This window comes from Mustela nigripes, chromosome 13, assembly GCF_022355385.1.
Source record: "Mustela nigripes isolate SB6536 chromosome 13, MUSNIG.SB6536, whole genome shotgun sequence".
In the NCBI taxonomy this organism is placed as follows: Eukaryota; Metazoa; Chordata; class Mammalia; order Carnivora; family Mustelidae; genus Mustela; species Mustela nigripes.
Genome location: NC_081569.1, coordinates 92,614,594 through 92,626,988, shown reverse-complemented (window position 1 = coordinate 92,626,988; position 12,395 = coordinate 92,614,594). Strand labels below are relative to the sequence as shown.

At 37.6% G+C, this 12,395-nt stretch overlaps 1 protein-coding gene across 1 annotated transcript in view; it reads right to left on the bottom strand.

The window, feature by feature from the left end:
- Positions 1-10,232: 10,232 nt before the first annotated feature.
- The window catches only part of C13H14orf28 (chromosome 13 C14orf28 homolog), a 9,819-nt gene continuing 7,656 nt past the window's right edge, over positions 10,233-12,395 (bottom strand). The window contains exon 5 of the mRNA XM_059373128.1: positions 10,233-12,184. Within this exon, the coding sequence (XP_059229111.1) occupies positions 12,001-12,184 (184 nt within the window). The 3' untranslated portion in view covers positions 10,233-12,000. The remainder of the gene's footprint in view (positions 12,185-12,395) is intronic.

The window sequence follows — 12,395 nt, the reverse complement described above, 5'->3', positions numbered from 1 at the left end:
ACATGATATTTGTTATGCTCCACAAATAAGTGAAACCATATGATAATTGACTCTCTCTGCTTGACTTATTTCACTCAGCATAATCTCTTCCAGTCCCGTCCATGTTGCTACAAAAGTTGGGTATTCATCCTTTCTGATGGAGGCATAATACTCCATAGTGTATATGGACCACATCTTCCTTATCCATTCGTCCGTTGAAGGGCATCTTCAATCTATATTCACAATCTATATTCAAATGTCCCTGACTGTCCTAATTTTTTGTCATTATTGTTAGTTGGTTGAGGCAGGAGCTGCATGAAGTTTTACCTTGCATTTGACTGTTAGGTTTCTGAGTCCATTTCAGTCTCCACCAATCACTGCATTCCTCTCCTTTTTCATGGATATGAACAAATGAGAACATTTGTCTGGTAGATTGTTCCATGTTCTAGATTTGGCTACTTGGTTTTTGTGGTATTGTATAGCTTATTGTCCTATTCTTCACATTTTCTGATAGTTGGCTGTAGAGTCTTGATTAAACTCTGGTCCTTTCTTTCTTTTTCTTTCCTTTTTTCTTTCTTTTTTTTCTTTTTTTGGCAAGTGTATTGGATGCTCTATATTCTTTTTTTTTTTTTTAGATTTGTATTTATTTATTTGACAGAGATCACAAGTAGGCAAAGAAGCAGGCAGAGAGAGAGAGGAGGAAGCAGGCTCCCCGCCGAGCAGAGAACCTGATGTGGGACTCGATCCCAGGACCCTGAGATCATGACCCGAGCCGAAGGCAGTGGCTTAACCCACTGAGCCACCCAGATGCCCCTATATTCTTTCTATTGCATTGAATCTGGGGTACATTGTGTCCAGTTCCCCACTTTTAATGATGCTAGCATTAATCATGATTTGCATTTAGATCTTGTCAACCTGATCACTGCATTATTTCTATTAAACTCTCATTTGATGGTTTTAGTAGCTATTAATGACTACTGCTGGATCCATTATTATATTGAGTTGAAAAATAGTGATTTTTTAAAAGATCTATCTATTTGTTTTAGAGAGAGAGAGAAAGAATCTCAAGCTGACTCCACACTGAGTGTGGAGCCCAATGCAGGGTTTGATCCCAGGACCTTGAGATTGTGACCTGAGCCGAAACCAAGAGTCAAACACTCAACCAACTGAGCGACCCAGGTGCCCCAAAGCAGTGATTTTCTAACTGCCATTTTTTTTTTTCTGCATTAGCTGGAAATCTATAAAGGAAAGCATTTCCTTATCACTTACTTGGTTACCCTGAAATAAGGGCTATACAGGAAAAGCTGGGGAAGATGTTTGGTTCTTTCTCTTCATCTTTGGAGTAATGAATTGATGCCCTAGAAACTTTTAAAGGTGATCAAGTATCATGAAGTCATGATTTTTTATGCATTTGTTTCAATATGTGTGTTTCAATTAATAGCCCCCGTCTTGGTCTGGTGAGTACCTCCATTAAGTTCCATTGAAAATTTACTCGCTTTTTAAAAATTTTACTAAAATTATTTTGAGGGCGCACCTGGGTGACTCAGCTGGTTAAGCAGCTAACCTTCAGTTCAGGTCATGATCCTAAGGTCCTGGGATCGAGTCCCACATTGGGCTACCTGCAGTGGGGAGTCTGCTTCTCCCTCTCCCTCTGCCACTCCCCTGCTTGTGCTCTAATACTCTTAAGAAAATCTTCGAAAAAATTAAATTTTGACATGATTCAAAATAATGGCAAACTTACAGAGAAGTAAGAATGATAGACCTCTGAAATAACCTTTTCCAAAGTTCACCAATTTTTTTAACATTTTGCCACCTTTGTTTCATCATTTTTTTTTAAGGGTTAACCCTTTCTAAAATTTTTATTTTTTTAAAACTATTCTGGTTCATTTTTATTTATTTGGGTTTTTTTTTTTTTTAGATTTTATTTATTTGAGAGAGAGAGATAATGAGAGGGGAGAGATCAGAGGGAGAAGCAGACTCCCCGCTGAGCAGGGAGCCCGATGTGGGACTTGATCTCGGGAATCCAGGATGAGCCAAAGGCAATTGCTTAACCAACTGAGTCACCCAGGTGCCCCTAACCCTTTTTAAAAATTATTACTTTTTTTTTTAATCAGAGAGAGAGCAAGCACAAGCAGGAGGAGCTGTAGGCAGAGGGAGAAGCAGTCTCCCAACTTCGCAGGGAGCCTAATGCAGGACTCCAGTCCAGGACCTTAAGATCATGACCTGAACCAAAGGTAGCTGCTTAAACCAGCTCAGCCACCCAGGCAACCCTTTCTTTTCTTTTTTTTTTTTTTTTTTTAACCATTCAAAAGTAGTTTCTATACACTATGTCCTTTTATCCTTTTATCCCTTAATACTTAAGCAAGTATATCCTAAAAATAAGGATATTCATTCTCTTATGTAACCACAGTTCAGATACCAAATTCAAACATTGCTGTGTTTTGGCTTTCACATTTGCTTCCTCAGATCTAGAATTATCCATTACTGCAAGGGTCCCGACACTTTTTTGCTGGGAAGTGGTATTGAGAGATCCCAGTGTTTTGCTAGTGGTGCTTTGTGCTACTCAGTAGTTATTGCTTATAGGCTATTCAATAGGTAGAGTCAGGAAACGCTTCCTTTTTTATTTTAAAGGAAAAGGGATTCTACTTAAATTCTTGGATTTCAGTGGTTTTTTCTTAGCCTGAAAATCTTGGTTTCTATCAACATCAGCATAATTACGTGTTTGATTTATCTTAAACATACTTAATAGCTTCAAAATAATAACGAAAATATAGATAGGACCGATGAATGTAATTAAGAGTCCTTGTGGTTCTCTTTTGTCCTTAGAATATATTTCACAAGGATAAATATTAAAAGCACCACTTTTAGGGTTGCCTGGCTGGCTCAGTCAGGCATGTGACTCTCCATCTCAGAGTCATGAGTTTAAGTCCCATGTGGGCCTGGAGTTTACTTACAAAAAGGAAAACAGTGTTCTTAGAGTCAAATGAAGTAGTATTTTTATTTGATTAAAGCATGATTGATTAATGTAAATTTATCTTACTTTAATTAATGTTTGAATAATTAGGGATATCTTTTTTAATGTAATTTTATTTTCTAATTATATAAAAATGTACTCGACCCTGAAGTTGAACTATAGGAGATGATGCATTCACAGAATTTTGTATGCATTTCCATCACTTCCACTCTGTTCATTTGTATTCCTCTATAGGTGATCATTTTTATTAGATGTTGGTTTCATTGAAAATATGCCCCCCGCCAATGCTTTCTCCATTTCCTTACAAAAAAGATAGCATGGGGGCCTGGATGGCTCAGTCAGTTGAGTAGCCACTCTTGGTTTTTGCTCTGGTCATAGTCTCAGGGTTCTGGGATCAATCCCCCCTTCCCTCTGACCACCCCCCCCGTAAGTTCAGTAGGGAGTCTGCTTCAGGACTCATTCTCTCCTGCCCCTTCTCCCACTTGCACTCACTCTCTTTCAAGTAAGTCTTTAAAAAACAAGAACAACCATATTTTCACACACACCCCTTTTCGCTTAATATATTCCAGAGATTATTCCATACCAGTGTGTGGAGATAATTCCCAATTTTTTTTTTGTAATTGAATAGTACCTTACTGTGTGGCTATACCACAGATTTTTTAAGTAGTCTCCTGCTGATGGGCATTCGGGTTGTTTCCCTGACTTTTATAGTTAAAAGTAATGTCACAATGAAAATAGCCTTGTGCAACCTTGTGCATTTGCCATTTTGTATTTTGGAAATAGACTTTTAGAAATGAAATCACTGGGCCAAAGGACAGATGATATATATTTTTGTGGGATCTCACCTGCTTTTGTTAGTTCAGGCTGCTATAACAACAATGCTATATAGACTGTGTGACTTACACGTAGCAGAACTTTATTTCTCACAGATCTGGATGTTAGAAGTCAAGACCAGGTCCAGCATGGTTGGGTTCTGCTAAGACCCTCTTCAGGGTTATAGTCTCCCCACTTCTCATTGTATCCTCAAATGGCGGAGTAGAGAGGGAAAGCAAGCTCTCTCATGACTCTTGTTAAAGACACTAATGCCATTCATGAAGGCTCCATTTTCATGACTCCATCTAATCCTAATTACCTCCCAAAGGCCCCACCTTATAACAACATCATAAGGAGGCGGGGTAGGGTTTTAGTATATGAATGCTGGGGAGCCCATAACATTTTTCAGTTCTCCCAAGATTGAATTTTGTGTTACCATGAACAATAGACAAGAGTATCTCATAGGCTGTTTTTATTAATTTACCTACTCAGGGCCTCAAGGTAACACTTGACCTCAGGTTCTTTTTGGTTCAAATTATGTATAATATTAAAATCCAATGAAAGGAAGGAAGCTTATTTTTCATATATGTGAAACTCTTTAAATCCCTTACTGAGTAAGGTAGGGTCTAAATAAGGATCTACTGGGGCTCCTGGGTGGCTCGATCATTAAGCATCTAACTTTGGCTCAGGTCATGATCTTAGGACCCTGGGATTGGGCTCCCTGTTCTGTGGGAAGCCTGCTTCTCCCTCTTCCACTCCCCTGCTTCTGTTCCCTCTCTCACTGTGTCTCTGTGTCAAATAAATAAAATCTGAAAAAATACACATTATAAATAAATAAATAAGGATGGACCAATCACTTCTGTCATCCTGATCAGGAAGAAAGTCTTTTAAAGGATATTCTTGTGTGTGTCCTGAGGAGGGTTGATAGTTTGATATTCATATGCTGCCTCCTGCTGTGCCAAGGAGGCCACTTAGAGTTTAAATAGGCAGGGGTCCTAGAATTTAAGAGAGTAGTTGGTTCCCAATGAATAGAGAACTATGCCTCAACAAGTTTTAGAGCCAAATGTTAGATAAACTATATGGACAGTGTCTGGTAGATAAATGATTTTGAACAGGAACAAGATGTCATTTTTCATTATTATTGAGTATCTAGGAAAATTCAAGCTACTTACTTCCCTCTAATACTTTTACTTTTTCCTCCAATATTTATACTTTTCCTTTGTTTTTGCATTTCACACTAATTAATGAATTTAATATTGTTTTACTCTTAATATTACAAATTGTTCTGTGAACTAAATTGCCATAATTTAGTTCATTTTCTGCAGCAGCACTACTTAGCTACTAATTTCATTTCTTAATACAATATTGAAAGAGGTAAAAAAAATAACGTTAGATAACACTTTCATGATGCTTACTATCTGCTAGGCACTAAGTTCTATACATGTTCATTAAATCCTCACCTCAACCTTATGAGATATATTCTATTATCATCTCTATCTTATAGGGGCCAGAGGAGTCAAATAATAGGCCCAAGGTCACACAACCATAGTCCTAAGTTTGTTTGTTTTTTTAAATTAACATATAATATATTACTTGTTTCAGGGATACAAGTCCATGATTCATCAGTCTTACACAATTCACAGCACTCCCCATAGCACAGACCCTCCCCAATGTCCATCCCCCTACCACCCCATCCCTCCTAACCCCCTCCCCTCCAGCAACCCTCAGTTTGTTTCCTGAGATCAAGAGTCGGTTTGTCTCCCTCTCTGGTTTCATCTTGTTTCATTTTTCCCTCCCTTCTTATGTGATCCTCTTTCTTGTTTTTCAAATTCTTCTTATCAGCGGGATCATATGGTAATTGTCTTTCTCTGATTGCCAGAGTCCAAGTTTGAACTCAGGCCATACTCTTGCCTCTCCCTGACAGCATGAAAAATTAATAGTTGAAAACTGATAATAATAGAGATAATCTAGTGGTAATGTGATCATATGTGATTCACTGGAAAGTTTGCAATTCCATGATATTTTTCTTGGGTGAAAAATGTCAATTCTGAATCAGGTCTTCTGGCATTTCTGTAAGTTCTTTAGAGACAAGAATTCCTAACTCTTCAAAAGAAGAGGTCAGGAAAGTGGAAAGGAGTCCAGAAACTTTGAGGGTTGAGATGAAAAAGCCCAGGAGTCAATTTACAAATATTATTTGAGCTGGGGTGTTGGCAGAGAGCATCAAGGATCTCATCAATGATGTCACCACTCTATGTTATCCCCAAGCTATGAATACATACAGTGACACAGGACACAAGGAAAAGGAACCTGGATTTGGTTCACCCAAATTATAAAGTGGGTTAATACTTTAAGGCCAGGGACGCCTGGGTGGCTCAGTGGGTTAAAGCCTCTGCCTTCGACTCAGGTCATGATCTTAGAGTCCTGGGATCAAGTCCCGCATCGTGCTCTCTGTTCAGCGGGGTGCCTGCTTCCCCCTCTCTCTGCCTCTCTGCCTGCCTCTCTACCTACTTGTAACCTCTCTCTGTGTGTCAAATAAATAAATAAAATCTTAAAAAAAAAAAACAAAAAAAAAACTTTAAGGCCAAAAAATTTCAGGCATGGTTCTTTCCGCCCCTCTTCCATATTCCATACTGGGGAGCTTCTGCCACCTAGTGTTCATGTAGAAAACTGCAAGAGCTGGGAACTCCCCTTTCCTGTCCCACCACAGGTCCAGTTCACAGCTCATTCACCAAGTATTGAAAAGGGATCCCGCCCAATGATCCTCTCACTTTCCCCTCAAGTCTCTTCCCTTCTGTCAGAAATAGAAAATATTTGACATTATTAATCCTTGTGGAATACTTTAGCTACAATAAATTCCTTTTTTAAATTTGAAGGTGTTTAAAATCCGTTTTATATTTATTTTAGGATTTATAGCCTTCTAATAGAAATAAAGGTGGTTAATATTTGGGGTAGAGGTAGAGGAAATAAGACCTTACGACTACTCTAGAGAGCACAGGTTAGGCAATCTGCAGTCTCTTTTTTCTAGAAACCTCCTCCAGGGATGCTAGACAGGCAACTGTGAAAGGCCCATTTCAACAAAGACCTCACAGCAGTTGTCTGTGAAGCTGCTCCTCCTCTGTACCCTCACAACCTGAGGTGCTGACCCTGCCATAGGACTTCCTTCTATACAGTCATCATTGATGGACTCATCTTTCCCCTTTTCAAGACATGTGCCCACCTCCAGTGCATAAATAATACCTAATTCAACTAGCAAATAGTAGTATGTATGTATCAAATAAATGCTGCAGAATATGTCTGCTTTTAATTGGTTCTAGCTTGTAGCCCCCCTAATCAAGCTGAGCCTGTTCGGGTAAAGATTTCTCTAGCTGGACAGTTATTTCCTTCAAGGCCTAACCTGGTCTCCCCTTGACCTGAGCACAGTTCAGCTTTTTCTCTGTTTCCTGTTGTTTGCTTTCCTCTTCTTTTTTCTGACCTGAAATGCCCATATGTTGGATGTGCAGAACTGTTTATTATGCCTGCTTTTCACAAACTTCCCCAGTAAGTTTTTTTTCTACTCTACCCTTAGAGCAAGCCAAATATGCTCAGTCTATTTTAATCTTTCTTTGTTATACTCTGTTAGATTAACAGAGAAACAGAAAATCAATTTGGTTGTATCTGCTTTGGGACAATTTATGTCATCAGGGCCTTGCTTCCCAGCTCTGACACCTGGGATGCTAGTTTTGAGGTAGAGGAATGTAAAGGAATGAATCTTTCATAAAGTAAGTTCTTGAAGGTTCAAGAAGATGAAGGCTTTTAAAGACAAGTGTCCAGGTAGAAAGAAATGTCTGAATAATGGCCACAGCAGTTTTCTTCAGTCTCACTTTCCTCTTGAAGTTTCTCCATCTTGATAGCTTGTATCAACATGATGCTGCCCCCCAGGAATATACAGTTCTTCATAGCCCTAACTCATTGGCTCTTGTTCTCTTCAGTACTTTGAAGCCATGCTGGACTTTTCAAAAAGACTGTCTAGTATGATCTAATGATTATCACTGCGTGGAGAAATAATGGTTGATCATTTTCTTATACTTTTTGGGATTTATTCTTTTTAATTTATTTATGTATTATTTTTATAATCATATTAAAAATGGGACTTCACTAAATTCAAAGGGAAAACAAGTAATGAAACTATAAATGACCACATAAACAGATGGCTAATTCTACCATGGCTAACTTGTCTACACAGCTCATTTGCTCTCCAAGATGCTATTCCATTCCACATCATTTTTGAAGGTCCTGTGGGGGCAGCTAAGTTTTCCATCTTCAGATGATATTCTTTTTTATTTTTTAATGATTTTGTCAGAGAGAGAGAGCTCGAACATGAGGGAATGAGCACAAGCAGAGGGAACGGAAGGCAGAGGGAGAAACAGGCTCCCCGCTGAGCAAGGAGGTGGAACTCAATCCCAGAACCTTGGGATCATGACCTGAGCTGAAGGCAGATGCTTAACCAACTGAGCCACCCAGACACCCCCAAATGATATTCCTCTTGATACCTTCCAGAAGACCTCACTGAGAAAACAATAGATGTACTGTGGAACTGATTGCTGACTCAGTACAAATAATACACATCCTCAGGTAGAAATCAGCATTTATAAAGAAATCATTTAGCTCCAGTGGCCTCCCCATAACTTCCTCTTCAATTTAAGGCAGAGTCAAAAGTTAGGTTTTCCCTGGGATTAAATTAAATTTGAGGCTAAAGGCTGTCTAGATGACCAGATAGTGAACCCTGGGCCAGTTGGGTGTATAGGAACTAGTTAGTAAGGCACCATGCCATTGAGATGAACTTCAAAATCTTTTTTTTTTTTTAAGATTTTATTTATTTATTTGACAGAGATCACAGTAGGTTGGGGGGTTGGGAAGCAGGCTCCTTGCTGAGCAGAGAACCCGATGTGGGGATCGATCCCAGGACCCTCATGACCGGAGTGGAAGGCAAAGGCTTTAACCCACTGAACCACCCAGGCACCCCTCAAAATCTTTCTTGATTGTAGCTTTTCAAACAGAAGAATTGGTGCTGATTTTAAATGTTAGAGCATTGACAAAGGAAGATGAAAATATAAATGTTTGCTTTGGCTGTGGTTCAGCAGCAATAATCACAGTCATAAAGGCTTACCCTTTATGCCTATAGCACTATTATTTTTCAAATAATTAAATATCACTAAATCATTTAATTATAATTTTAAACTGTTGATATGCTCAACATGTACAGCTTTTCCTTTATGTGTTACAAGAGTCATCTGCTTATATAGCTTAGTTGTTTACTCATACTCTAAGAATGAAATAGAAAATGAGAGTCACCCTAAGCAAGCATGCCTATGGTAATTATCTTTAGTTTTTCTTCCTCTTTGACTGGATCAGTATCTGAGATCTGATATATCAATATCTGAGAACAATATCTCAGATATTAAGTCAACTATAATAATAACGAAAAGCTACTTTAAAGGATAAATCTAAGTAAGATTACTTGCTAAATTGGGGTCAAATGTTTCTTTTGCTGCAAAGAATTTTGACATTCCTATTTTAATTTGCTTTATTTGTCCTTTATCCCCTTCTGATTGAGGCCAGGGTTTTAAAATCACTTTTCCTCTCCCCATAAGGTTGAGTTAGGGTTTTTGGCATTTTTATTAAAAATACACTCTGGGAGGGGCGCCTGGGTGGCTCAGTGGATTAAGCCGCTGCCTTTGGCTCAGGTCATAATCTCAGGGTCCTGGGATCGGATCTAGCCCCGCATTGGGCTCTCTGCTCAGCAGGGAGCCTGCTTCCTCCTCTCTCTGCCTACCTCTCTGCCTGCTTGTGATCTTTCTCTGTCAAATAAATAAATAAAATCTTAAAAAAAAAATAAAACATTCTGGGGGCTCCTGGGTGGCTCAGTCAGCTAAGTGTTTGCCTTCAGCTCAGGTCATGATCCTGGGGTCCTGGGATTGAGGCCCACATCAGGCTCCCTGTTCAGCAGGGAGTCTGCTCCTCCCTCTCCCTCTGCTCCTCCCCCCTCATTGTGCTCTCTCTCAAATAAATAAAAATCTAAAATAAATAAATAAATAAAAATTCTGATGATTTCTTCATGTTTTTCACTTCTTCCCCTCTCCCCCGACCCGCTCCAGTATTCCAATTTTTCTAAGAGTGTTTAAGGTTGTAAAGAATTTTCCGTACCCTCACCTTCACATCTTGCAGATAATCTAATTTAATTATTTTTCACCCCTTTTCTACCCACTGTTTGGTCAGCAGGGGAAATTGTTTCTATCTGCCAACCAACCACTACTGTAACAATAAGCTACCTATTATCCTTAAAATCCAACCATCTTGGGGTCCAGAAGGCATACTTAAATTCTATTACATGTAAGTCCATTATTGATAGGAGCAACTGCCCAAATAAATAATTTAAAAGAAAATATCTAGAAAGTTCATTAGTAACAGAGAATCTGGGAGACTTGCCTCTGTATGAAAGAGGTAGAAAAAAATATATTTTTTATTAGCATGTTCAAGGCAGTCAAGATTTTAACAAACATCTTAATCCTCACAACAACCCTGTGAGGTAGGTAAAAGTCACTGTTTTGTGATAAGCTAGTATTATTCCAAATAAAGTGCAATTCTTAAAAGAATAACCTGCATTAGGAATAATTACGCTAATGAACCACATATATATACTAATATTTGTTTTTGTATACTTTGATTCATGCAATAAGGTGTCCCCATAAAAATTCACTGTAAATCACTGTCAAAACATGTGGGGACTATTTAAATAAACTCTGGGGTAGATTTTTTTTTTTTGTAAAATAAATCACTATTTTTAATCTTATACAAGACATAATTTTCACAGTATTTGCTCAAAGTGAGGCATTCTCAGCATTGTTATACTCACATTTATTCTTTTTTAAGTTACTTCAACATGGCACCAAGCCAATGTAAGATTTAATTTCCTCAACTAAATCTTACCAATTTGGTATATGGCAGTGAACTGTGTTGTCATGTAGACATCTCCAAGTATACTGCATGCAGTCCCAACCCAAAATCTAAGATGGACTGTTTATTGAAATTAAATACTAAAGTAAATGGTAATAAACTGCAAAACGTATTTTCCCTTGAAGAGATTACTTAATTTTTTTTGCTTAAAAAAGGAAGAAAGATCTTAGGGTTTTGAAAACAATTTCAGATAATTATAAAATTCTAGTGATTTGTATTGCAAATCAAACCCTCATGCTATCAGTTTACTACTTACAAGGAAGCCAGCAGTTTGTACTCCAAAAGTTTAGGTTTTTTTTTTCTCTGTGAAAATATGATTTAAGAGCAAAAAATATATATTCTAGGCACCATTTTCTCTTAAATATATATTTAAAGTATATTTCTATCGTTAATCCAGCATTAGTAAGCATCCTGTTGCCTGATATTTAGTTGTCTTATCTTCAGAACAGATTTTTATTAGAGAATTTCCATTACATTTAATTATGTTAGATTAGTTATATATTTTATTTGTAACAATAACTTTAATTAAGCTTGCAAGTTTTAGTTAACACTTAAAATGAGTTAACACTTAAAATGTGGCAGCTTTATAATACTTCAGAGCAAGTGGTTAAAGTAATATGCCATTATAGAGAAATAATTTAAGCCCAGAAAAACATTCTCACCAAAGTATTTTTAAAAACTGCTGCAGGGAAATTAGGCTAATCAATGAGTAAAAAAGATTAAGCCATCTATAAGTTCTACATTCAAATCCATACTAGATCCAACAGTGCACTTTGGATTTTAGTGAGGTAGGGCAAAAAATATAGTCAGATACATTTTGAACTGTTAAATTTATATAAACTGAAATACTGACTTGTACCCAGGTTTTATTTGAATATCCAAAAAGAAAAACCGAGAATTCAAATGATGAAGTATTTTCTTGCTTTCAAGGACAGAACTGTAAAAATATTTTGAGTATGTATAAATAAAAAATACAAAGGCTACAAGATATATTTTATTTCAACATAAAGTATGCTTATATAAAAATTACCCAGGACATAGAAAAAAGAAATACAAATATTTTTGCATAGATTCTCCATATATAATATTTACCTGGGGCTAAACACTGGAAAATACACCTCTGAAACTAGTATAGTTCAACTATTTCCTTGGATACCAAGTATATACAAAATAAAAGTCCTTCATCTGGGGGGGGAGCATGGGCAGGAGGGAAAACAATTTAATTTAGCATCAGTCTATATTTATTTCTCTGTTGCTCGAATATAAACCAATGATGACAAGAGGAGAAACTCTGGGGGTTTATTTAACAAAATTAAATTCACATTTCTGAGGCCATCGTAGTGCATCCAATGTCCATCAATCTGGAAAGCTGCAGAATAATGATGTTCCTCTTTGTTAAATAATGTGGCACCTTCCAACAAATACCTGCAAATTAAATGACAAAGTGTAGCAAAAAAGACAAAACTTTATTTTTAAACATTTTTTTTTAAGATTTCATTTATTTATTTGACGGAGATCACAAGTAGGCAGAGAGGCAGGCAGAGAGTGAGAGGGGGAAGCAGGCTCCCCGCTGAGCAGGAAGCCCGATGTGGGGCTCGATCCCAGGACCCTGGGATCATGACCTGAGCCGAAGGTA